This window comes from Ochlerotatus camptorhynchus, unplaced genomic scaffold, assembly GCF_037179485.1.
Source record: "Ochlerotatus camptorhynchus isolate MF236.1 unplaced genomic scaffold, CSIRO-AGI_Acam_v1.1 ptg000554l, whole genome shotgun sequence".
NCBI lineage: Eukaryota > Metazoa > Arthropoda > Insecta > Diptera > Culicidae > Ochlerotatus > Ochlerotatus camptorhynchus.
This window is the reverse complement of record NW_027041037.1, coordinates 213,017-240,279: the sequence shown is the minus strand read 5'-3', so window position 1 is coordinate 240,279 and position 27,263 is coordinate 213,017. Positions and strand designations below refer to the sequence as shown.

Genomic DNA, 27,263 nt, shown 5'->3' with positions numbered 1-27,263 from the left:
GATGGCTGGAGGGGCATCCGTTCAGCCATAGGTAGTACTGCTGTAGCGGCACTAGGTACTGCAATCCCGGACCGAAGAAATGACTGGTTTGACGGCGAATGCAAACTGTTAGTAGAGGAGAAGAATGCAGCACGGGCGAGAATGCTGCAACACCGCACGAGATTGAATGTGGAGCGATACAGACAAGCGCGGAACAGACAAAACTCGGTTTTCCGAAGGAAGAAGCGTCAGCAGGAAGATCGAGATCGCGAGGCGATGGAAAATCTGTACCGCGTAAACGACACACGGAAGTTCTACGAGAAGCTAAATAGTTCGCGCAAAGGCTACGTGCCGCAAGCCGATATGTGCAAGGACTTGGACGGTAACCTTCTCACGAACGAGTGTGAGGTGATTGAGAGGTGGAAGCAGTACTATGACGAGCACCTCAACGGTGAAGCAGCAGAAAACGAAGGTGGCACGGCAACAGACCTTGGAGCACGCGCAGAAGACGACAGGCTACCGGCCCCTGATCTTCAAGAAGTTGAGGAGGAGATCGGTCGGCTGAAGAACAACAAAGCAACTGGTGTAGATCAACTACCAAGTGAGCTATTGAAATACGGTGGTGAAGCACTGGCTAGAGCGCTGCACTGGGTAATTGCCAAGATTTGGGAGGAGGAGATATTACCGGAGGAGTGGATGGAAGGTGTCGTATGCCCAATCTACAAAAAGGGCGACAAGTTGGATTGCTGCAACTACCGCGCGATCACACTGCTGAGCGCCGCCTACAAGGTACTCTCCCAAATTCTATGCCGCCGTCTGTCACCATATGCAAGAGAGTTCGTGGGGATTCATGGGTGCCCGCGCTACCACGGACCAAATTTTCGCGATTCGGCAGGTTCTGCAGAAATGCCGCGAATACAACGTGGCCACACATCATTTGTTCATCGATTTCAAATCCGCATACGACACAATCGATCGAGATCAGCTATGGCAGATTATGCACGAGTACGGATTTCCGGATAAACTGACGCGATTGGTCAAGGCGACGATGGATCGAGTGACGTGCGTTGTTCGAGTATCGGGGACACTCTCGAGTCCCTTTGAATCTCGAAGGGGGTTACGGCAGGGTGATGGACTTTCGTGTCTGCTGTTCAACATCGCGTTAGAAGGTGTGATCAGAAGAGCTGGGATAGACACGAGTGGCACGATATTCAGGAAGTCCATCCAGCTCCTTGGTTTCGCCGATGACATTGACATTATGGCACGGAACTTTGAGATGATGGCGGAAACGTACATCAGACTGAAGGCTGAAGCTAGACGGATTGGACTTGCCATCAACGCATCAAAGACAAAATATATGAAAGCAAGAGGTTCTAGGGAAGACAATGTTAGCCTCCCACCCCGAGTTCAGATTGACGGTGACGAAATCGAGGTGGTCGATGAGTTCGTGTATTTGGGCTCACTGGTGACCGCCGAAAATGATACCAGCAGAGAAATTCAAAGACGCATTATGGCAGGGAATCGTGCCTACTTTGGACTCCGGAGGACGCTCCGGTCGAATAAAATTCGCCGCCGCACGAAGTTGACTGTCTACAAGACGCTGATTAGACCGGTGGTCCTTTACGGCCACGAGACCTGGACTATGCTCGTGGAGGACCAACGCGCCCTTGGTGTTTTCGAACGGAAGGTGTTGCGTACCATCTACGGTGGAGTGCAGATGGATGACGGAACGTGGAGGAGGCGAATGAACCACGAATTGCACCAGCTGCTGGGAGAACCATCCATCGTCCACATTGCAAAAATTGGGCGACTACGGTGGGCTGGGCACGTCGTAAGAATGCCGCACGACGACCCAGTGAAAATGGTTCTAGAAAGCGACCCAACAGGAACAAGAAGAAGAGGCGCGCAGCGGGCAAGGTGGATCGACCAAGTAGAAGGTGACCTGCGGACCCTTCGCAGACTACGAGGCTGGCGAACTGTGGCCATGGATCGAGTAGAGTGGAGACGACTTCTTCGGACAGCAGAGGACAACAAGGCCTTAGCCTGATTGGTAAGGTAAGTAAGTTCCAGTCATGTCGTCGAAAGAAGAAATTGTCCGTGAAAAATTTTGTGCACTTAGGGCCCATGCATTAATTATGTCACGCTAAATCGAGCAAAAAATTACCCCCTCCCCCCCTATCGTGACGTTTTTCCAGTAACAGTAAAATGGCCAGGAAAGTGGTGCAACAGTTCAAGAACCGTCCAAACATGTCAATTCGAGATGTCGCTAAATAGTCCAGGTATCAGTCGGTTGTGTGCAGAAAACCATGAAAAAGCAAAACATCACTGCGAAAATCCGCGTCCGGAAACTTTACACGAAATTGCTCACCAAACCGTGTTGCATCGTGACGAAACTTACGGCAAAGCTGACTTCCGGCAAGAATATTTTCACTTCCAGAACAATCAACGGTGTGATTTACACGGAAGAGTGCCTTAAGAAGCGCCTCTTTCCAAGGAAGCACAAAGGATCAACTCTGTTTCGGCCCGATCTAGCATCCTGCCACTACGCTCGAAACGTGTTGGAGTGGTACCGAGCCAACGGAGTCAATTTTGTGCCAAAAGATATGAATCCACCAAATTCACCGGAACTTCGCCCAATTGAAAAATTCTTGGCAATTATGAAGACGGAACGTCGCAAACATAACACATCTATTAAAATAGAGCTGGTGTTGAAGAAAAATTGGGTAAAAACAACGCAAATACTGGGAAAATCGGTTGTACAAAATTTGATAGGTGGAGTGAAAAAGATGGTGCGGGCATTCGGGATGGGAGACGAAATTGAATAAAACATATTTTGTAAATCATAACTCATTAGTAGTTTTTCAATCCCTGAAAATTTCAAGAAAAGTCGACTATCGGTTTAATTTTGGTGAGTAAATATGTGTGTGCCATTTTAAACGAATACACCCTTCAGAAAACCAGGAACAATGTAAACAAATTTTTAAATATGTTTAATGTTGTAATGTGTTAAATTTCAAATTATTTTCCAGATTTTATTCTTTAAAGTCAAGTTTGAAGCTGTAACCGTTTTCAAATTATTATCATTAAACTTAAAACAACAAAAAGTTAAGCCCAGGTGCAGTTTTTCATTAACATTCATTAATGCCTGTGATATATATGTAGTTCGTGTCTGGTGGGCTAGCAACTGAATCTCGAATGTCGAGCTCTATCGACGATGTCACCAAAAGCCGATATCAGTGAGTTGTGTTTCGAAATTCATATGATATTGTTTAGTTTAGAGTCGGTGCATATTCGAGCAAAAAGGAAAATTTAAGGACATGCAGCATAGTTTTCAAAAGATTCTCTACCCTTTCACTTTGCAACAGAGAACTTATGAATTCAATTCAAATGATTTCCAGTGAAAACGAAATTTAGCCTTAACGGCCGTAGTAATTTTCCGACTAATCATAAACAAAAATATATCAATACTACATAGTCGATGACATGCGCATCCCGTGAAAATTCAATTCTTACGGTGTGTTTACGATTACATCGACCAGTATATTAATTCATAGCATAATAATGTTTATTTATTTTGCATGATAGGTACATTGTATACGTTACACCGCGCAAGTTAAAGTGCGCGGGGAAGTTGAAATGGAAGGCGTATCTTTTTGTGGAAGTGAATTAGCACTGTGGTTATTTTTAATCCAGTAGTTTGCCACTCAAAAATAATGTGAATATTCACTTCCCGGGTAGAGGGAAATAGCAAAACCAGCGCAAAATAATATCAAATTTAGCTATCAATACCTTATTATGTTATTGGTATTTTGTGCGCTATAACAAGTTAATAGTAATTATTCGTTACGATATTTTGGTAAAATGAACTCAAGATGTTTGATTTGATATCAGAGTAAGCTATTTATTTATTAGTTATTAAATTGATTATTTATACAACATATCAATAGCTTAATGACATAACATATTAATAATAATATATGATATTAATTTACTATGATTTTTGCTATTCTTTAGATATGGCATCAACTGACTTAGATATTTCTTAGTTATGGTACCATTGATGGGGCCTCCCTTAGCTCAGTCGGTAAAGGCGCAGCTACAAAGCAAGACCATGCTGGAGGTGGCTGGGTTCAATTCCCGGTCCGGTCTAGGAATTTTTCGGGTTAGAAAATTTCTCGACTTCCCTGGGCATAGAAGTATGATTGGACTTGCCATACAATTATACCAATGCAAAAATGGTACAGGCATCGAAAGTTCTCAATTAATAACTGTGGAACTGCATCTAGAACACTAAGTTGAGAGCACACAATAAGCTAATATGCGATATGCAATAAGCTTGAAATGCGAAGAAGAAGAAGGGAAGGTACCATTGATTTTTTGATATTATTTTAGATAATTCAATCAAACTAATTGCAACTTTTAATGTTCTGTTCCCCAATATTAAAAGTAAAACTTATTATTGATTTGATATTCTTGTCTACTCGGGTTCCGCGTATATAGATGCGCTATCAATTTCAACTTACCCGCGCGTTCCAACTTGCTATAGGGGAAACGCTCCTATAGTTGCGGTACGTTAAAAGCGTTAGGTTCCTATAGTTGTGCATGGAGACTCAATACACAACTATAGGAACTTAACGCTTCTAACGTACCGCAACTATAGGAGCGTTTCCCCTAGATGTTTTGACATTTCTTTGAATAGATTATGCTTCACTCTTTGCGTGTCTCTTCGTTTAGTAGTAGTCTCCGATTTCACCAAAAAAAAAAGGCGATTGGAAATTTGGGCAAAATGGACACAACCCGTCATTTGTTATTTATGAGACCTATCGAAATCGATTTCCTGCACATTTTTAAATAGATTATTCTTGTATCATCCACTACAACCGTTTGGGTTTCGAGAAAGACAATTGAAGTATTGTTTACATTTTCCAGTGACTCCTTACTTTCATGCTTTTAATTAATATCATCATGAAAACGGTAACATAGTGGGATGACATCTTAAAAGCATAGTTAAGGTTAATTAAGGCTAGTTTTTTAAGGTATGAGTTTTGTGATGTTTATGTCCCAAAATACGCTAATATGAGATTGTGATGTCTTCTACAAAGTTTTTTGTGCAACAATTTGTTATACAACTTTACCCAGGACACTAACTCTCAATCTCAATATTGTGTAAAAATAAGGGGAAAACTAGAGGGAATAAACCTATACATTTAAGAACAAGTCTATCAATTTTGCTGAAGACGTAATTATAATATGTCTATGTTTGTATGGTATTATTAACTAGTTTTTAAGAGCATAAATATCGAGTATTGGATAACTGCGCATTATTGGTGCGATTTTATTAGAGATTTATGTAACGCGTTGTACTCATGATTCCATTTCAAAATCTCCGCAGCAGATCCCCGGTGGCCAATGTTACCCTCATTGTATTTTTGTGGCAATTACCTTCAAAATGAGGTAAAATGTTTATTTTTATTATTATAGTAATTTCAACACATTGCAGGATTGGCAGGATGCTACTTTTTTTTTTAAATTGGTAATAATTGTTCTGTAAAGTATCACCAACTAATGATTCGGCTCTCAGCAACGCTATAAAACTTTCTAATGATTCTATTGACATTGTTATCATATAAGTGGTCGTATATGAACAGAGTATGGTTACGTTTACCTAGATTTCAACGATACGCACGCTATGGTCATTGAAAATGCACGAACAAGCAAATCTCAAGCCAGCAAACGGTATCTGTGACATGCGAAACAGCACGCAACCAAATCAAAAAAACAGCCATGATTCCCACCGGATACTATTTTTGAACAATGGAGTTCATTGCATGGGGTAGGGCGTATACCAAATACTTTCGGTGCTTGTCGTGTTAAGGGTGACTTTTGACCTACCTAACATCAAATCGACCCCACTACCCAATACCATGAGTATTTAGTAGTGGTAGTTTGCTATTCAATTTAGTTAGTCGGCTGTGTTTTGGGTTCGTCATTACGAGTGATTTTGCTGTCAAATCAGTAGTGGTTCACTCTTACGTTAGTGATCAACATATTTATAATGAGCAATAATTATAACTGAAGGCAACTTATTGAATTGTATTCAACGATGCATATTATACCATGTTCCTAAAACATCAGTAGCATCATCTGGTTTAAAATCACAACGTCCGCTCATCTATGAAAAGTTATAAAGTGCCACCCATCCCAATAGTTTAGCATTGAACAGTTTATGACTGAACTGTCATAAACTGCGGACATAAATATCATGTTTATTGCAGTTCTGAAAATTACACATGACTACTGCTGGAGCCTTTCCTCGCAGTAAAATGACTTTTCAGAAGAAAACTTCCACTCACCTGTTCGTATTTTTCGCACTCGTACAGATGAATGTGCAGCAGCGGATCCTGTGGTGTTTTCAGTAGGTAGATCAGACCATACTCTGGTCCGTAGATTTCTGCTACGTTATCGTTTCCAATCGTGATGGGCAACGCACGGGTGCTGTTGGATTTCGGAATCAAAAAGTCGGAATTTTTCTTCCCCTTTTCCTGTTTGACGATTACTCTGGAAGAGCAAGAGAAGTGAAGGTGATTAGTGTTTGCGTTGGACAAACTCATAAAAGTGTGCATCGATGGTCACGTGTATACTAACCTGCAATATCCTAGGATATATTTAAGCTGGTGCACAAATTGAAGCTCAAAATCAGTATTGTAAGCTTCAAGATGACCGTTTTCAATACCAATGGAAAGCTGAAATCAGAGGAAGATTTGTTCTGATTATTAAAGTTCGCGGTATTTTCTGCAGAAATGGCACAGTTATGCTTTTATGGACAGTACAGTATTATATAGGCAAATGTATCGTTCATTTCACACCATGGTGTGAAAATTAGAAATAGTGATCATGAGCACAGCAATCATCAAACAGATCGAAATAGATTTTTTATATGATAATAACAGTTTTTGAAGATGATTGAAAATAGCAAATAAACAAGGAATTATTCTACCTTCGCCAGTGTTTTAAACACGCAGCTAGCTTTTGACGTATTCTGTATATCCCCAAGAAGTGAGATGATGAATTAACATATAACCTCTTATTTTCGGAATGATGTGATTTTTGGTTAAAAAAAAATAAAGAGTTGTGTCCTAGACACGACCGCAGAATGACCGCAGTGTAGTCCACAATCGGATAAAACAATTGCCAAAAAATACGTTATTTTTTTTCAGTAGCTCCATCTTTAGTTTTAAATTAGGTCTCTGAAGCAGAGAAGAGAGTAAAGGTTGCATTTTATGATAACGATCATACGGGGTCTAAGCATCTCTTTGTTCTCCAATTTGGAGGATAACCTTAACATAAAATAATCATGCATCATCATTATGTAGTTTACAGAGTGTTCGTAGAATGATGCAAAATAGAATACTGTGACTTTTCTCAAATCAAATGTTTGGTTTCCAATAAGTAGGTGCTTAGTATAACATTAATTGAAAATTAGGGGGATGCAGTTGTTGAATTTCAGGTTATGCTGGTAGACGCTGATGCCCTGCTTACATTATGCTGGCTACTTTTTTGCACAGTGCTAGTACACTAGCACTAGCAAATCCGCATAGATGTAAATATCATATTAACCGCTGACTTGCTCCTGCATGCTGCAGGACCCAGTGCCACGTCGTCCGAAGCGGTAATGAGCAGAGGCACGACAGAGCGCTGTTTTATATATTTTCAAATTCAAGCAGAACGATGTGCAGCCAAGTGGTATACGATTAACTGGGTTTGGGAAAAAACGTTTATTTTATGAAAACAGTGATAAAATTATCATTTGTACATTTTTCAAAGGTATTGTTAAAGAAAATTGGAGAAGTATTAATTCCAGCAGATTTGTAACGTAATATCCTATCGATTGGCGTATTTGGATTTTAATTTAATCTATAAATGACAAAGTTACAACCGTTCAAAACCTTACACATATTTTTTTTGATTTGCACCCTAGTAAAGTCGACAAAGACGTAGTTCTACGTAAAAAAATGGTCCATTTTTTATTCTAGATTATTCGAAGGGCACATCACATGCATCTGAAACTAAAAAATCAAAAAGTTTTTATCAGGATCTTGTGGTAGTATCCAACGACAGGATGTATGAATTTTAAAAAGTACATTAGGCTATAACTTATAATACACTGCATACTTTGATTGTTTGTTATCCAGATTTTTTAATGCTTATTAGCTTGTCAAAATCGACGTTCAAAACATGTTAACAAAGTGTTTTTCGAAGTTAGGTTAGGTTGTTTTTTTTTTTATTAAAGAGGCTTTCAGCCATTTGCCCCTTATTTGAAGTTGTTGGATTTGTTATTATTAAACCAATATAAAATTAACTTATATAATTATGTACATGACAGTCAGTAGTGTTAAATATTTAGCAATCATTGAGACCACGACCCTGTTGATGCAGGAATTAAATAAATAGAACAAATCAGTTTCTGGCATATGTTTATTAAGTGGAGGGGTAAAGAGGATAATGTTATTCACAAGCAGTCTTCGGAAAATCATTCTCAAATCTCATTCGATGAGCCTAATTGAGAGAATAAACTCGTTGGCAAATCTGGCATACAAATATCACGGAAAAAAGAGTTCCCATATTCGTTAACCACAGCCGTGAACCATTGTTCATGTATATGTATATTTTAGAAAATTTTGTTCTGGATAGATGGTCGTGATTTTTAGTTTACGGTTTACGGTTTAGATTTTTTTCCGAGCATGCATTTTCACGCACTCACATTCATTACGCAAAAAATCATTTCAGCTGAAAACTCATTAGAACCGCTCAAACATCAATGAATGTTGTGTTAGTTTTCCATCCACTGATGCAGTCCAACAGTTAACAGTAATAACAATGATTAACGATATATTTGCAATGAATATAGCAATGAATTTTTAAACTTAAAAACTTATCGGTGATTTTTGCGTCGATTAATTTTGCGAGGAAAAACTCATAGGCGAATAAACTCACGCTTGAGATTTTGAGTTTTTCCGAACATTGTTCAAAAGATCCTATAATGCTATGAAACTGATGCAACGCTAGCCTATTAATTTAGAAAATAAAAAATATTGGGTTTTTTGAAAATATTTAGAAATACTTTATGCAAAGCAGAATTCCTCAGAAAAAATATAAAATATTTCGATAAAAATTCTGTTTGCTGAAAACCTTTCTGACAAACTTTCTTCAACCTTGAGTTGTCAAGCCCAATTGTTACAAGCAAACGTTATTTAATTAGTAAAACTGAATATATAGAGACAGTTGATTTAAGATCTTTATTGAAATGTAGCAATTTAATTACTGATTCCTCGAGGTGAATGAACGTTTAAAGCCTCGTTAATAAAGATTATAATAATGATTACTGATTCCGTTTCAGAACTATCACATAATGAATGAAGTAAAAGGTACTGATTATAGGTGCCATATGTAGGATAGGTGTACCATTTATGGCTCTATGTTCCTATAATGATGTGTTCCAATTATGGCCTATGAGATTCCCATAGGCCATCATTATAGAGCACCATAGTAGAAACGGTACATCTACCTTGATGCGTGTTACTACAGATATGACTCTTTCGGATACTACAAGATCCTACACAGCTCGAAAAAGTAGTATAAATTTCTGTTCAATATGATGCACATAAATGGAGCGTCACATATCATATACGTTTACATTATATATCATGTAAAGTTCTGACACATTTCATGCAATGTTGCAAATATTGTATACAAAAGCCCATTTATGTAAACAACATTGTTTACAAGTTGCTCGGTTGCGTGAAATGAAATACATGTTTACGTGAATGAATGCTTACATTACAATTAGAATTCAGAATTTTTATCTGTGTAATAAAAGTTTGGATTTTGTAGTATTTACCATCTAATTTCAGATGAATGATGTCTGCTGTTATCTGTTGCTCTTCGATTAATCTAGACTAAAAATAAGACTATTTTTTATCAACAAATCATATTATGCTAAAAATAAGTGAATATACTAACATACAATGTTCTACAAAAATATGAAAAAATTTCTAGCACATATTTAAATATTTATTATTTTTATTATTATTATTATTAATATTATTTTTATTATTATTATTTTTATTATTATTATTATTATTGTTATTATTATTCTTATTATTATTTTATTATTATTTTTATTATTATTATTTTTATTATTATTATTATTATTCTTATTATTATTATTATTATTATTATTATTATTATTATTATTATTATTATTATTATTATTATTATTATTATTATTATTATTATTATTATTATTATTATTATTATTATTATTATTATTATTATTATTATTATTTTTATTATTATTATTATTATTATTATTATTATTATTATTATTTTTATTATTATTATTATTATTATTATTATTATTATTATTATTATTATTATTATTATTATTATTATTATTATTATTATTATTATTATTATTATTATTATTATTATTATTATTATTATTATTATTATTATTATTATTATTATTATTATTATTATTATTATTATTATTATTATTATTATTATTATTATTATTATTATTATTATTATTATTATTATTATTATTATTATTATTATTGTTATTATTATTATTATTATTATTATTATTTTTTTTATTATTATTATTATTATTATTATTATTATTATTATTATTATTATTATTATTATTATTATTATTATTATTGTTAGTATTATTATTGTAAATATACACCAACAGGCTTCTTTTAGCCCCAATGGTGATTCATCGTTTTAAAATTAACTTTGCATTCATTTCAGCAGCATGATGGTAACACTAAAATTAGACGGGATCGGTAGCTTGTTGGTTACCGTTTTGGCTTGCTGAGGAGAAGACCGGAAGTTCAATCCCAGGCTTGTCCCCTTCCTTGAAATTTTTCAATATGCCTTATTCGACCCCCCATTGCTATTATAAATCTACCAACAACGTCTACCGAACGTATCCTATGGCTTTACCCTCCCCACTAACAAACCTCTTGAAGCAATTGACATTGAAGTGGCCCCTCTTTGCAGCAATCATTTCCTTCGATGGATAATTTTACAAGCGAGGTCGGGGATTTGTTCACTGTTCTACAGTGGAATTGTCGAAGTCTTATTTCTAAATTAGACTCTTTTAAGTTTTTAATTCACAATAATGATTGTGATGCATTTGCTCTTTGTGAAACTTGGCTCTCTTCATATATCAATCTTCCTTTTTATGATTTTAACATTATTCGACTGGATCGTGAGGATTCGCGTGGAGGAGGGGTACTTTGATAGAGTGAATCTTCCACAATTTCCAGGTATTGAAGTTATTGCATGTCAGGCTATTTTTAGAGGTAAAAGTCTTTGTATTGCTACTGTTTATGTTCCTCCTAGAGCCGTTGTTAATCGAAAACAACTTTCAGATATCTGTTCGGTATTTCCTGATCCACGGTTGATTATGGGAGATTTTAATTCCCACGGTACAGGCTGGGGGGAACTGTATGATGACAACCGTTCTTCTTTGATATATGAGCTTTGTGACAGCTTCAATATGACAATTGACAATGGAGAAGTAACACGTTTGGCTGGCCCATCCGTGAATGGAAGTAGATTAGACCTCACACTTTGCTCTAACTCATTATCGTTGGATTGCACGTGGAATGTGATCCAAAATCCCCACGGTAGTGATCACTTGCCGATCAAAGTTTCAGTTGCGTACGATCTTACCCGTAATATCGATTAGACAAAGTTCAAGAATGTAATAGAAGATGCCCTAACGTCGGTAGAAGGGCTTCCACCGTTGGAGGAATATAACTTCCTCTCCAATCTAATCTTGGACAGCACGCTTCGTTGGAGAAAATGATCCTTTTTCGCCAGGACAAATGGGTTGAGATGAACCACCTACTCTCAGATACTCAGGCTTTTGATTCAGTATCGGTTGAAGTCCTTTCAGAAAAACTCCACGCTTGTGGCCTTTCTCCATTAATAAATAACTTTTTGTACAATTTGCTGTCAGAGAAACATATGAGCTTTTCTCATGGAAACTCTACAGCTTCTCGATTTAGTTACATGGATCTCCCCCAGGGTTCATGTTTAAGCCCCCTTTTGTATAATTTCTACGTCAGAGAATTTTTTTTTTTTTTATATATCTTTATTAAGGAGACTTTCAGCCCAGGGCTGGTTCGTCTCCGGCGAGAAATTTACAACTACACGTTGAGGCAACTTGCAGATGACGGCGTAGTGTCTATGACAGGGCCCAAGGAATCGACCTGCAAGGACCCTTACAAGATACCTTAGACAATTTGTCTACTTGGGCTATCCAGCTAGGTATCGAATTCTCCACGGAGAAAACTGAGTTGGTCGTTTTTTTTTCTAGGAAGCATAAACTTAATACGAAGCTTAAACTTTTGTGTAAGTCGATCACTCATTCCATGTCTTTCAAATATCTTCGATTCCAAATGCACTTGGAGATCTGGTCGGGTTCGATTTCAAATGCACACCTGCATACCACATTGATTATCTGAGACGAAAATGCCAACAAAGGATCAATTTTCTCCGAACAATTACCGGAACATGGTGGGGAGCTCATCCGCAAGATTTTCTAACGTTGTATTGGTTTTGGTACTTACAACGCTGGTTTTGGTACTTATAACGAATTTCATAGTGCCTCTCAAATGCTTTAAGCTCCTTGTTCCGTATATGTTGCTGAGCTGGGGGCAATACATTATACGCTAGAATCTATCGCGTCACTTGCACCAGATCCCTACTTTATTTTTACGGATAGTCTCAGTTCTGTCGAGGCTATTCGCTCCATGAGGCCGGTTAAGCAGTCCTCGTATTTTCTCATGAAAATACGAGAGCTTCTAAGTGCTTTATCTTTAAGATCATCTGTCATCACCATTTTATGGGTCCCATCTCATTGGTGGATTCCAGGCAATGAGAAGGCGGACTTGCTTGCAAAGGTGGGCGCTATGCAAGGCGATATTTACGATAGACAAACCGCCTACGATGAATTTTTCTTCATTTATCGTCAACAGTAACTCGGCAGCTGGCAAAATAAATGAAGTGAAGGGAGTTTGGGACGATGGCGATCATCCCTAAGGTGTCGAAGTATCCTTGGTTTAAAGGGTTGGAGGTGGGTCGAGACTTCAATAGTGTGATGTCTCGCCTGATGTCCAATCACTATTCGCTAAGCGCTCTCTTGTTCCGTTTTGGACTGGTGGGTAGTAATCTCTGTGACACTGGACAAGGCTACCAGGACACAGATCACATTATTTGATCATGTGCTGAGCACCATGGAGTTAGATCCGAGTTGTACGATTCCCTTCGGACTCGAGGTAGACAACTTAGTGTCCCAGTTCGGGATATTTTGGCTAGAGGCGATCTGGAGTTTATGCAACTCATATATGTTTTCATATGTAGAATAGTAACCATAGATTGTAAGTTTGATTAACCTTGTGTTTAGTTTGTTGTGTGTGTGTGTGTATATATATATATATATGTGTGTGTGTGTGTGTGTGTGTGTGTGTGTGTGTGTGTGTGTGTGTATATATATATATATATATATATATATATATATATATATATGTGTGTGTGTGTGTGTGTGTGTGTGTGTGTGTGTGTGTGTGTGTGTGTGTGTGTGTGTGTGTGTGTGTGTGTGTGTGTGTGTGTGTGTGTGTGTGTTTTTTTGTATTTTTGTATATTTGTTTCTGTAATAATTGTATAATTACAGAGCTGAAATAACGTTGACAGGATTAAGTACATGTTTTAGAAATAGGGAAATTTTTATCATAAATCATATTCCAAATCTCCTTCTCCCTCTCCCGATCCATACAATTGTCATCCACTAATCTCGAGAAGACCGTGAGTAATCGGTCAAATCCTTTAATTTTAGATTTAAGTCATTTATAATGTATAACGAAAATGATAACTTGGCTCTGTAAAGTTTATTCGATTGAGCCTGTACAAATAAAGTATTTAAAAAAATGGAGCAATATGACTCTCTTTGCCGTCTTATAAATATTCATGACCAATTGACGCAGAAGAACGTCTTCGTTTTCGACAGCCTCCAGTTCTGATCGTAGTAATCAAAGGTCCATGACCGCTTAATAGACTTCGAAACGTTGCGGACCTTTCTGTAGAAAGAATAGAACGTAAGCAAAACTTGTTTACTAAAGGATCTTTTTGCCCCAAACATAGGAGTGCATTTTGCCCCGAATGTATAAAGAAAATGTTTTTGTATGTATGTATGTATGTATAAAGAAAATGTTGTTGACCATAGAATAGAAATACTTATTAAAACTTACCGGTATGTTATCAGAAAGCTGTAGCTCTAACCTCAGTCAAATGGGAATATCTTTCCCCGATGCTTAGTAATGTTTGATCGCTAAAAATTCTTAACAATTCGGAGGACAAAATTACACTATATCCAATGCAAACTCGTTTATGTTTGTATTTACATTATCTGATAACATAGAGCTGCCAAATAGATACGGCGCCCAAAGCAAACATAGATTAAACTTGTAGGGTAACTAGTTACTAACTACTTTGTTGTAAAAATGCATGTTAGGCTTAAAACGGTGCATGCTACCTCAAATACCCCTAGTCCTTCAATTCCACACCTTGAATAGACCAGGTTGATCTGGAGTATTGTCAAAGCATCCTTCAACAGCGCAGCGCAGGATCATGGAGAGGAATCAACGAAACGATTGGTTTGACGAGGAGTGTCAAGTGCACCCCGCAAGGCAGAATTGTTGTCAATATTTCCACCAATATATTTACTTTAAATTGATTGATGATCGTTTTAGTAGAATACTACTATTGTACCACTTTCAAATTAACTAATTCACTATTCCTTTTCACTATTTACTCGTTCTATCACTTGAAAAAAAAACTATAACATATACGTATTTCGTATACTACTTGCAAACTTCTTCAGTTTCTAGTCATAGTCTATCAATATGACTAGACACTGAAGAAGATAGTGCGGATAAATCAGGGGGGATGCAAAGGACAAAATCTTAGATTCAGTCGAATGTTTTTGTTTTGAGCATTTTAATCATCATAAAACCGAAGTAAAAGATTTTATTAGGCTTCCAATTAATCTGTTTAGTGTTGCTCAGTACTAATTGCATTGAAAAAATATTGAAAACAGATCGATACTTTTATTTTTTTAAACTAGTTTGTCTAATTGCACCAGTAATACCAGTATATTGGGTAAACCAACCAGAAAGTGGGAACCAAAATGCAAAGTACCAGAAGCAATGTGGGGTAAATGGGTTATATATTGGATTTTACAGCCCACAGCAACTAAGAATTTAAGAATGCTATAAAACAGCTAAATAACAACAAGGCAGCTAGGAAGGTGGTATCGGAGCGGACCTTATTAAAATGGGCCTGGATAAATGGTCTACCTTGTGATAGAAGGTGTTATGAAACGTACGGGCTTTAACACGCGGGGCACGATCTTCAATAAATTCAGCCAGTTCATTTGCTTTGCTGAAGACGTGGACATTGTCAGATGAACATTCCAGGCGTTCCACACTGGGAACAACAACGTAAAATTGTCTCAAAATTCAACAACTTCAGTTCTCACTGGAGAAACTTGATCACATTATTCGTTCTTACATGAAAAAATCTCAGAAATCGAATGAAACTAGTGTCATCTTGTGCAGGATAGTGCAAATGTGAGTTTTGTTCCAAAATCCCTTATTTAGAAAAAAATAACTCAAATATTTTTTAACGTTATAGCTAATATGGAAAATTAACTAAAACCCCAACTTGCACAATCATGCGCAAGATGAATCCAGTTCCATTTGGTTCCTGAGATTTTTTCCTGTAGGAAGGAATAATTTCAACAGCTTTCTCCAGCGAGAACTGGAGCTGTTTGATTTTGAGACATTTTCTTTTTGCATTTTTACCCCTAGTAAAACCAGTAGACCAGGATAAAACGTGACGCATAAAAGGTAGATTATGATCTCACTGCGTCCTAGCAAGAAGTACGGTCGACTTGTTTCGCGCTCCGTTGTTTTGGAAGTTTTCTCGGTATTCGCTTGATATAAATTATCAGTTTTTTCTCACTAAGTGACTCCTGGCATAGTTCCCGGTAAATTGATCGAAAAGTGAGTTTTTTTTGTAGTAGAAAGTGTCATTTTCGGAACGATTAATCCGTGCTATTGGTAATTCGCAAAACAATTTGGGCATCATCGTTGCGTGGTCACGCATACGCGCTCACGCATACCCGCTTACGTATCATCATCATCGAGTGTGAGCACCCGTTTCTACATCTACATCGTTCATCAATCAACGTGCGCCTGTGTGCGCTGAGTACCGAGCCTCGATCAAGTGCACCACAACGAAGGTCATCCACGCAGCGCGTCTCTTCCAGCCATCTGTGTAAACGCCTACACATATAACGCTCGGTGGTAGTAGTATAGAATTATCAGATAAGTTTTTGTTTTTTTTTGTTTCTTTTCCTCCCCCATTAGTTAAATTTTCATTTTGTATTTCTGTGTTTGTAAAGTTTTCTGTGTATTGTGTCTGTGCGTTCAGTGGGAGAGCGTTTTGCGCTCCCATTAGTTGAACAAAATGGATGTTTTGTCAGAAGACGACATGGATGACCATTCATCTCAGAATAATGATGATGTCATCCCTGGTTCGTCGTCTCAGTCTGTCAATGGGCAGGATGAGAAAAGCACCAGATTGCGGGCCTACCCGAATGACTCGACTGGCCCATGGGTTGTCTATTTTCAGCCCAAAAACAAACCCTTGAATGTTGTTCAGATATCTGATGATCTGACAAAGCGATTCTCTGCCGTGACCGAAATAACGAAGGTTAGGCACAACAAACTTCGTGTGACCGTCGCTAACCTGAAACAGGCCAATGAAATTGCTGTTTCCCAGTTTTTCACACTGGAATATAGGGTGTACATTCCAGCTTCTGATGTGGAGATCGAAGGCGTGGTCACTGAGGCGAGCCTGAACCCCGAGATACTGGAGAAGCAAGCGGTAGGCCGATTCAAGAACCCCTTGCTTCCTCCGGTGAAGATACTGGCCGTTCATAGAATGAAGTCAGTATCGCTCAGCGAGGGTAAAAAGAGTTTTACCCCCACAGACTCGTTTCGGGTGACCTTTTCTGGATCTGCCCTTCCTCAATACATCGAGCTGGGAAAACTTCGTCTTCCTGTGCGGTTGTTTGTACCTCGGGTCATGAACTGCCAGAATTGTAAGCGGTTGGGACATACGGCCTCCCACTGCGGCAACAAGGCACGCTGCTCCACATGCGGGGAGAAGCATGAGGATGGCGCCTGCGCAGCTACTGCACCAAAATGCGTGTACTGCAATGGAACTCCTCCTCATGCTCTCTCGTCGTGCCCGGCGTACAAACAGCTCGGGGACAAAATGAAACGCTCCCTTAAGGAACGTTCCAGGCGGTCTTTTGCAGAAATGCTTAAGACAGCCAAGCCATCGACCAACGAAACAAATCCCTTCGATCTTTTGTCAGATGACGAGTCTGGCTCTGACTTGGCTGAGGAGGGAGTTTCTTTCAGTTTTCCGGAAGGTTCTGCCCGGAAACGAAAACGCATCCGTTCGCGGAAAGTTGCAGATCAAGAACCCCAAATCAGCTTGCCCAAATCAAGGAGTGGTGGAAAAAAGGAGACTTCTACTCCTCCTGGATTCCGCAGAACTGATTATACCCAGGATTTTCCACCTCTTCCGGGGACATCCAAAACCCCTGATGCCCCAATTTTAACCCTTAAATGCATAGTGTTGCCATTTGGCAACATACCTATGTTGGTCTTTAAACATGGTGAAACAACATTTTAATAGTAAGAGCAATATATACTACAAGAAAAAAAAAAATCACCACAAAATAAAAAATCATGCATTTAAGGGTTAAGAACAGAAACCCCTTCTTCATCTGGGCTGTTCTCATTTGATGACATTGTGGACGGTATTCTCAAATACCTCAACATTTCTGATCCTCTGAAAAGCATTGTCCTCACATTGCTTCCGACTGTGAAATCCTTCTTGAAGCAATTGACTTCAAAATGGCCCCTTCTTGCAGCTATCATCTCCTTCGATGGATAATTTTCCAAACGAGCTCGGGGATTTGATCACTGTTCTACAGTGGAATTGTCGAAGTCTTATTCCGAAATTAGATTCGTTCAAGTATTTAGTCCATAACAATAATTGCGATGCATTTGCCCTCTGTGAAACATGGCTCTCTTCAGAAATTGATCCCTTTTCTTGATTTTAACATTATTCGATTGGATCGTGAGGATTCACGTGGAGGAGGGGTACTTTTGGGGATCAAAAAGTGCCATTCCTTCTATAGAGTGAATCTTCCCGAATTCCCCGGTATTGAAGTTGTCGCATGTCAGGCTACCATTAAAGGTAAGAGCCTTTGTATTGCTTCTGTATATATTGCTCCTAGAGTCTCTGTTAATCGCAAACAACTTTTCGACATATGTGCGGTACTTCCCGCTCCATGGTTGATCATGGGAGATTTTAACTCCCACGGTACAGGCTGGGGGGAGCTGTACGATGATAACCGTTCTACTTTGATTTATGATCTCTGCGACAACTTCAACATGACAATACTTAACAATGGAGAAGTAACACGTTTGGCTGGTCCATCCTCGAATGGTAGCAGATTAGACCTCACCTTTTGCTCCAATTCACTATCGTTGGATTGCACTTGGCATGTAATCCAGGATCCGCACGGTAGTGATCATCTGCCGATCAAAATTTCGATTGCCAGTGGGTTCAACTCGTCAGAATCCGTTAACGTCGCGTATGATCTAACCCGTAACATCGATTGGACTAAGTTCCAATCCGCGATAGACGATACAGTATCGTCAGTGGAAGAGCTTCCGCCGTTGGAGGAATATAATTTCCTCTCTAATCTCATCGTCGACAGCGCCCTTCAAGCTCAAACACGACCGGTGCCGCGATCGTCAATCCGTAAGAAAACACCATCGCTCTGGTGGGATCAACAATGCACGGAGGTTTACCGTAAAAAAGTCCGACGCGTTTAAACTTTTTCGGAAACGCGGAACACGCGAGCATTTCGACGCATACACATCTCTTGAACGCGAACTCAAGAGCCTCATCAAGGCCAAAAAACGGGGTTACTGGCGGCAGTTTGTAGACGGATTGTCGCGTGAAACGTCTATGAATACGCTTTGGAGTACGGCGCGAAGAATGCGTAACCGGTCTACTAACAACGAAAGCGAGGAATGCTCGGATCAATGGATTCTTAAATTCGCGCGAAAAGTGTGTCCGGATTCCGTGCCGTCGCAGTTGATTCCTCGCGAAAACGCGAATTCGGTAGACGAAATCAGTCAGCCTTTTTCAATGGTGGAACTTTCACTCGCTCTCCTTTCGTGTGGCAATTCTGCCCCGGGATCTGATAGAATCAAGTTCAACTTGCTGAAAAACCTCCCAGACGTCGCTAAGAGGCGCATGTTGAACTTGTACAATCAGTTCTTGGAGCTCAATATTGTTCCCGACGATTGGAGACGAGTAAGGGTGATAGCCATTAAAAAGCCTGATAAACCCGCGTTGGATCACAATTCGTATCGGCCCATCGCGATGCTGTCGTGTATTCGGAAATTGATGGAGAAAATGATCCTTTTTCGCCTCGACAAATGGGTTGAGACGAACCACCTTCTTTCAGATACTCAATTTGGTTTCCGTAGGGGTAAGGGAACGAACGACTGTCTCGCGTTGCTTTCCTCGGAAATTCAGTTAGCTTTTGCTAAGAAAGAGCAAATGGCTTCTGTGTTCTTGGATATCAAGGGGGCTTTTGATTCAGTATCCGTTGAAGTTCTTTCAGAGAAACTCCACGCTTGTGGATTGTCTCCATTAATGAATAATTTTTTGTACAATTTGCTGTCAGAAAAACATATGAGCTTTTCTCATGGAAACTCTACAGCTTTTCGATTTAGCTACATGGGTCTCCCCCAAGGCTCCTGTTTAAGCCCCCTTTTGTACAATTTCTACGTTAGAGAAATTGACAATTGTCTTAGTGACAATTGCACGTTGAGACAACTTGCAGATGACGGCGTAGTGTCTATCACAGGGCCAAAAGAGGTTGACCTGCAAGGACCCTTACAGGATACCTTGGACAATTTGTCTACTTGGGCTATTCAGCTAGGTATCGAATTCTCCACGGAGAAAACTGAGTTGGTCGTTTTTTCTAGGAAGCATAGCCCAGCACAACCGAAGCTTCAACTTTTGGGTAAACCGATCACTCATTCCATGTCTTTTAAATATCTCGGGGTCTGGTTCGATTCCAAATGCACCTGGAGATCCCACATTGAGTATCTGAGACGAAAATGCCAACTAAGGATCAATTTCCTTCGATCAATTACCGGAACGTGGTGGGGAGCCCATCCACAAGATCTTCTGACGTTGTACCGGACAACGATTTTATCGGTTTTAGAGTACGGTAGTTTTTGCTTCCAGTCGGCAGCTAAAACGCACATCATCAAGCTGGAACGGATCCAGTATCGTTGTCTTCGTATCGCGTTAGAATGCATGCACTCGACTCATACTATGAGTCTCGAAGTGCTGGCGGGCATGTTGCCACTATCCGTCCGTTTTTCAGAGTTATCTCTGAGGCTCCTCACCCGTTGCGAAGTTATGAACCCACTGGTGATCGAAAATTTTGAGAAGCTTCTGGAGCTAAATCCTCAAACATGTTTTATGACTTTGTACTACCTATATTTAACACAGGATGTCAGCCCTTCAAGAAATATTCCCAATCGTGTAATCTTCTCCGATTTCGGCAATTCAGTGAATTTTGATTTATCTATGACGCAGGAAATCCGCGGAATTCCAGAGCATCATCGTCCTATGATTGCTCCGTCATTATACGCTGCAAAGTTTGGCCATGTTGATTCTGCAAGAACGTTTTTCACAGATGGATCTCTAATAGAGGAGTCCGCTGGTTTTGGTGTATTTAATGAATTCCATAGCGTCTCTCGAAAACTTGAAGCTCCTTGTTCTGTGTATGTGGCTGAACTGGCAGCAATTCACTACACTTTGGAAACTATTGCTTCACTTCTTCCACACCACTACTTTATTTTTACGGATAGTCTCAGTTCTGTCGAGGCTAAATATCCGTTCCATTAGGCCGGTAAAGCACTTCTCGTATTTTCTCTTGAAAATACGAGAACTGCTTAGTACTTTATCCGTGCGCTCTTTCATCATCACCTTCGCGTGGGTCCCTTCGCATTGCTCAATTTTGGGCAATGAGAAGGCGGATTCACTTGCGAGGGTGGGCGCTATGGAAGGCGACATTTATGATCGACAGATCGCCTATAGTGAATTTTTCTCTATTTATCGTCAGCAGTCGCTCGTTAGCTGGCAACATCAATGGAGTGAAGGGAGCTTGGGACGATGGCTACATTCAATTATCCTTAAGGTGTCGAAGTTTGCATGGTTCAAAAGGTTGGACTTGAGTCGAGACTTCATACGCGTGATGTCTCGTCTCATGTCCAATCACTATTGTCTAAACGCTCACTTGTTCTGTGTGGGGTTGGGAGACAGCAATCTCTGTGAATGTGGACAAGGTTACCAGGACGCTGATCACATCCTTTGGTCTTGTGCGGAGTATCGTGGAGTCAGATCACATTTTTATGATTCCCTTCGGGCTCGAGGTAGACAACCTAATGTTCCAGTTCGGGATATTTTGGCTAGACGCGATCTGGAGTTTATGAAACTCATATATGTTTACTTTAAGGATATTAACCTTAGATTGTAAGTTTGATTAACCTTGTGTTTAGTTTGTATTTTGTACGTGTGGGTTTTTTTTCAATGTTTGTTTTCAAGAGGAATAGAAATAATTTCATGCTTTAGGATTAATTAAATAGTTGTATCGTAAACCACATTTCAAACCTCCTTCTTCCCTTTTCCCATCCAAAAAATTGTAAATCTCCACTAACCTCGAGACAACCGCGAGTACTCGGTCCAGTTCCTTTAACTTTAAATTTAAGACAGTAATAATGTATAACGCAAAGGATAACTCGGCTCTGTAAAGTTTATTCGATTGAGCCTGTACAAATAAAGTAATTATTAAAAAAAAAAAGGTAGATTAAATGTGAATACGTCATAGAGTGAAGACAAAGTATCTGTTGGCATCATGAATCGAGCGCTACAGAGCTCGCATAGGCAGTAGTGTAATAATCGACGGAGATGAGTTCAAGACTAACCCCACAAGACCTTAAGGTCTGGTAAACTTCATTCTGTACAAAGTATTTGCAATTATCCTCCTGTTTGATTCATAGCCCCACACTGAGGCAAATAAACTTAAGAATTTCATAAGGCTCGACTTATGAACGTTACATAAGAATTTCATAAGCGTGACTTATGAATGATTTTCGGCTAACATGAGGTATACGCCTTTAACCATTTTATTTTCCCAAGCAATGTAAGACGAGTAGTCAACAAACGGGTCCCGTAATTTCATCGTCCATGGTTCGGTTCCAGTCTGCTCCGTTTTATGATTTTTTTTTGTCAACATTATTTTTCATGAGGCAAATCAGTGAAATTCATACCGATTTCTTGTGGCTGAAATTCATAAGTGGATCTTATAGAATTCTTACGTTGTTTTGTCTCAGTGCAAGTTATGAGTCTGAGTGAAAAAATGTCAATATTAATGAAGGTTTAAAGATTTAAGTTTGTATGGGGATTACAGTTTAAATTCACAAATATCGCTCCACCTTCGGTTCTAGTTGTCCAGACGATGTAAAAATTTAATATGTACCGTGAAGTTCCATAATTTCACTCGGTGCCTAACTCTGCTCATTTTGCCAATATTTTGTAGTGTACCGTGATATTTTCTAAATTTATATTTTTCCCTTTCACTAGACTATAACTGGGTACTGCGAACTCAATGTCTCCATGAATCTAATAAGGTTTGTTTACATTCTCGTTTCGCCAGAGTATATTTTATTGGAACTGTAACTCAACTTAGCCATCAAAACTGTGCTGGTTTTAAGCTTTCTTCACTAAGCCTGTTGTTTTCTGCAAGTGAGCTTATAATTAATAATGAGTTACGACAATATATGGTGTATTTCTGAATGTTTGGCTCCCGTTTGACAGTTCACATTGGCTCACAGTTGGCAAGCATATTGAGTGAGTTCACAGTACAGTAGCTCAATAATACCTATCTACATATTCAGCTCAAATGAAAATATCCACATTAAACATCATATAAGAATATATCAAAACTTCACGAAATAAAGGATTTAGGTGCGTGAAATTGTGATACTTTACTGTAGTTACTATGATAATGATCAAAACCAAAATCATGTTTATGATCAGTCCAAAAAATATGTGAAATATTACATAATAAATTGAAAATTGGCAAAATCTGATGAGTTTACGAGTATTTTGAGATGAATTTCGATGGAATACAAATGCAACTCAAATTTAAATGGATTTCTAAGGAGAGTTACATGAGAAATTCGAGACTCCATTGGAATTATGAGATAAGTTTCAAAATAATTGAATTTAGATTGTGGAAGCCCGTAGATATGACTTTTTTTCAATATTACGGATCACCTAGTAAAATATTATGCATAACAGAATTAGGGACTGTTCATAAACCACCGCAGATTTGATGGAAATGAGTTTTCAAATTGCAGATTTTTTAGGGAGTGCCAAGGGAGCCGGCATTCTAGAAGAAATCATCTTAAAACACTGTTTCATGGTAAAGTTCGAGTGGTATAGTGCTGAGACTAGTCCGGATCTATCCATAATCCAGATATCCGGTGTCCGGAATCATACACGGATAAATGGATCACAAATATCCGGATAATATCTATCCGCATATCCGGAGTTCCCATACAGCTAAACATATACGAGTTAGCATAGTTTCTAAAATCAACATGTTTTGAATTCATATATTTTTTACAAAATATAGTGCGTCCACAATTTGGAAAAGGGCCAATTGATGATCTGTGGATGTAATGATTGGGAAATATCATATTTTTAATTTGTTTTTCTAGATGAATACGTCTTTTGGACGGTACAAATAGCAATTTTTGCAAAGACCGAAAAAGTCGTAGTTTTGAAATTGTGCTATGATTCCGCAGAAAAAAACACGGATCAGCCAAGGAATCACAGACTGCTGAATAAATAGCTTGCAATTTAGTTACTGTATTAGTTTTGAAGGCCTCCCTTTGCTCTGTCGGTAAAGACGCAGCTATAAAGCGAGACCATGCTGGAGCTGACTGGGTTATGTTTGTAATTACCACATACCTATGTAATTCTACTAATGCAAACATGGCACAGGCTTTGAAAGCTCTTTATTAACAACTGTTGAGAGCCGGCGTAAAGTACCAGTAGGGATGAACAATGAAAAGGATTAGTGTTTTAAATGTGCTTAATTTTAATTAAGCTTCAATATGGAATTTGCTAAAGATTCTGAGATGGATCCCCAGCAGTAGACCAGTTTTTCGAACATACCTATAAATCCTAAGTATCAATAGTGTCAGTAGTTCGAATTCGAATTCATTATCGAGTGAGTGGCTGAGTGAAATTGCCAAACCGCTAATTGTGATCCTATGAAAGCGAAATTGACAGGTTTACGTACCAAACACATTACTTTACAACCTCTTTTGTAACAAATACAAAATATCAACATAACAACTAATGAATTCATAATTCCGAAATCAGTGGAAGCAACCTAAGCTGAAACAAGATTTATCAATTTATTTATTATTCCAAGAAACGGGTTTTTCTCAAGAAAAATAGTAGAGAGCCTATCTAAAAGATGCTCGAAGATGTGATGTTACCATGCTGCAAGTAATGAGCTTTGAAATTTACTGCTTGAAATAAGGTCTCGGTCTTAAACCGTTCGATGCGATTTTGAAGACATGTTTACTAACGGTAACTGAAAAATGTTTAATTTGCAACTAGCGACAACTGAGATACCAGTTGTTAAGTGGCATTCACAGTGCTTCTGATTCGTAGTAACTTTAAGATGACACTTAATTTTGACATATAGGGTTGATGGGGTTAAAATAGGCACCCCAAGGAAATTTATGTCGTTAATGTTGAAAATAAGTGCATTCTTGTTATCAAATACCGATAATAACTTAGAAATATAATTTAAATCACTTTTAACATATAACCAAAAAAAGCTTTATTTGGTAGTGTAGTAGCTTAAAATGATGCCAGATAGCAAGTTTGAAATACAATTAAAATTAATATTATCACGTTTTCCCGAGTACCTGCCCGTTTTACTCCGTCTGCCGTCCCGTAAGTGTTCTATGACTAAAATTTGGACAGGGGATGAAATTAAACAATGTTCCTATTATGGTGCGTTCCAATTATGACATATATGAATTCCATGGGAAATCATTAGAACACACCGTAATAGGAACGTATGGCCATAACTGGTACATCTACCTTATTCATTTCTTTGGTTAGTTTCACGTTCGAAACACTCGACGATATTCAAGTATTCAAGGAGATACTTTTATTCTTATCGTCCTACTGCTGGTACCGTTGAAATAGAGACATACCTAAACCTTTATCCTTTCTTCTATGCAGCAGAAAAATAATTCTACTATCTTAGCCATTGCAACGAGTGTTCCTAAGAGCGAGTGTGGTTTTCATGAATAGAAGAATGTATGAGTCAAGAAAATCAATATTTTTTATGCAGTGGGCTGCGAGAGCGTGTGGAAACGAATGAAAATCTGTATGGAAGGCAGCATATCAAAATCGGGCCCGAGGTTGTGCAGTGCCGTGAAAAACACTTGATATGCTGAAGTTGGGGGTTTGCCCCGGGGAACATGGAATTGAAATACTTACAGTTACATAACTCTCGTGATTCCTGATGTCTGCAATGGACCAAGGCAGCATCGAAGCCGAGAACCTGGGATCCACGGATGCTGAACCTCGCCATGTCAGTGTCGTTAGACGAGTTTTCATAGTAGGATGTTCCACCTTGATAGATTTTTCGGGAATAAATCGCACCAATAAAACACTTGACTTTCGTATAATCAATCAAACAATGCGCAGCCCCGATTATTCGTTAGATTGAAAATTATCTTCTATGCAGCATTTCTTGCACGACACACTAATTTGCACGTTTGAATTTTCCTTTGAAATTAATACGAAAATGGCTGTTGATGTAACCAAACCCACTATTAGCGTAAAACTTTCAAACAGACCCTACGAACATTTATCACTTATAAGGTTACATCTTCGGTGTAATTGTCCAAACTTTGCATGAGCACTTCAACCACACCTGGATATCTTTTCTGGAACTAAAATTTTAACACAAGGGTTCACTCCAAATCGATTTTCGTTTCACTGAAAATTATATTGACTGCACCATATTACAACCAAAGATTCCACCTGCGTTTCGTGTCGAATATACTGCATTCGACGGTAAACGAAGTTCACTACTGAACTAGCACTTAAGTAGAATTTGGTTTTGAAATATCTATCACTTAGCCACCGTAATATGAAGTAAGTAAACAAGTGCCACTGGATAACCTACTGGGCAGTAGAATTAGAAATTTGAATGAAAATATTTTTCCGTACCGAAGGACGTGCGTTGTCGCGATGTAAACTATCCAGCGCAGAATGAGGGTATGGCACAAAACAAAAATGTCTAACTGTCCGTATATCCACTATACCAGCACCTATCTTTGTGTGAATGAATTCATATACGAGATACAAATAACAGAGTATGTACGGGAACAACATACTCTCTGCCGAAGAGGCGCTGTTTTTTGCACCTATGCTAGAGCGAGATGGGCGAAGAGGGTAGCATCGCTCCCACTATGCTCAGTTATGTTGTTTCTGATGCTCTCGACTCTCTGCCGCTCTCTGCTCAAGGCCCAGCTGGAAAAACGAAACGTCAATTTGAAATGTTGTTTTAGTACCTTCCTCTGCATGCGGCACTTCCGGAGTGATTTGAGATTTGGGCGTAATTGTATTTGTAAACAAACAGGTCAATCACTGATTTCTCGTGAATAAAAGCTCAATCTTATAAACAAACTATACCAAATGATAGAAGAATCATACTTCTACCTAATAGTGTTATTAGTTTTCAAAATTGAGCTTTTATTCGCGAGAAATTGGCGATTGACGTGTTTGTTTACAAATACAATTACGCCCAAATCTCAAATCACTCCGGACTTCTCTAAATAATGAAGGGATTGCGAGAGATTTGTTTGTATGCTTACAGTTGTTGGCATGAAATAAAAGATGGCACAGCTGTAGCATATCATGGTTTT

The 27,263-nt window shown here is 38.5% G+C and overlaps 1 protein-coding gene across 2 annotated transcripts in view; it reads right to left on the bottom strand.

Moving 5' to 3' along the window:
* plx (PTB_TBC1D1_like and TBC domain-containing protein plx) overlaps nucleotides 1-26,631 on the bottom strand; it is an 80,953-nt gene extending 54,322 nt beyond the window's left edge. For both annotated transcript variants that reach the window (XM_065236506.1, XM_065236508.1), the window contains exons 1-3: nucleotides 25,828-26,631; nucleotides 6,625-6,722; nucleotides 6,333-6,537 (exon numbers count right to left, since the gene is read on the bottom strand). In XM_065236506.1, coding sequence (XP_065092578.1) covers nucleotides 6,333-6,537; nucleotides 6,625-6,722; nucleotides 25,828-25,947 — 423 coding nt within the window. In that variant the 5' untranslated portion in view covers nucleotides 25,948-26,631. The remainder of the gene's footprint in view (nucleotides 1-6,332; nucleotides 6,538-6,624; nucleotides 6,723-25,827) is intronic.
* Between the last annotated feature and the right edge of the window lie 632 nt (nucleotides 26,632-27,263).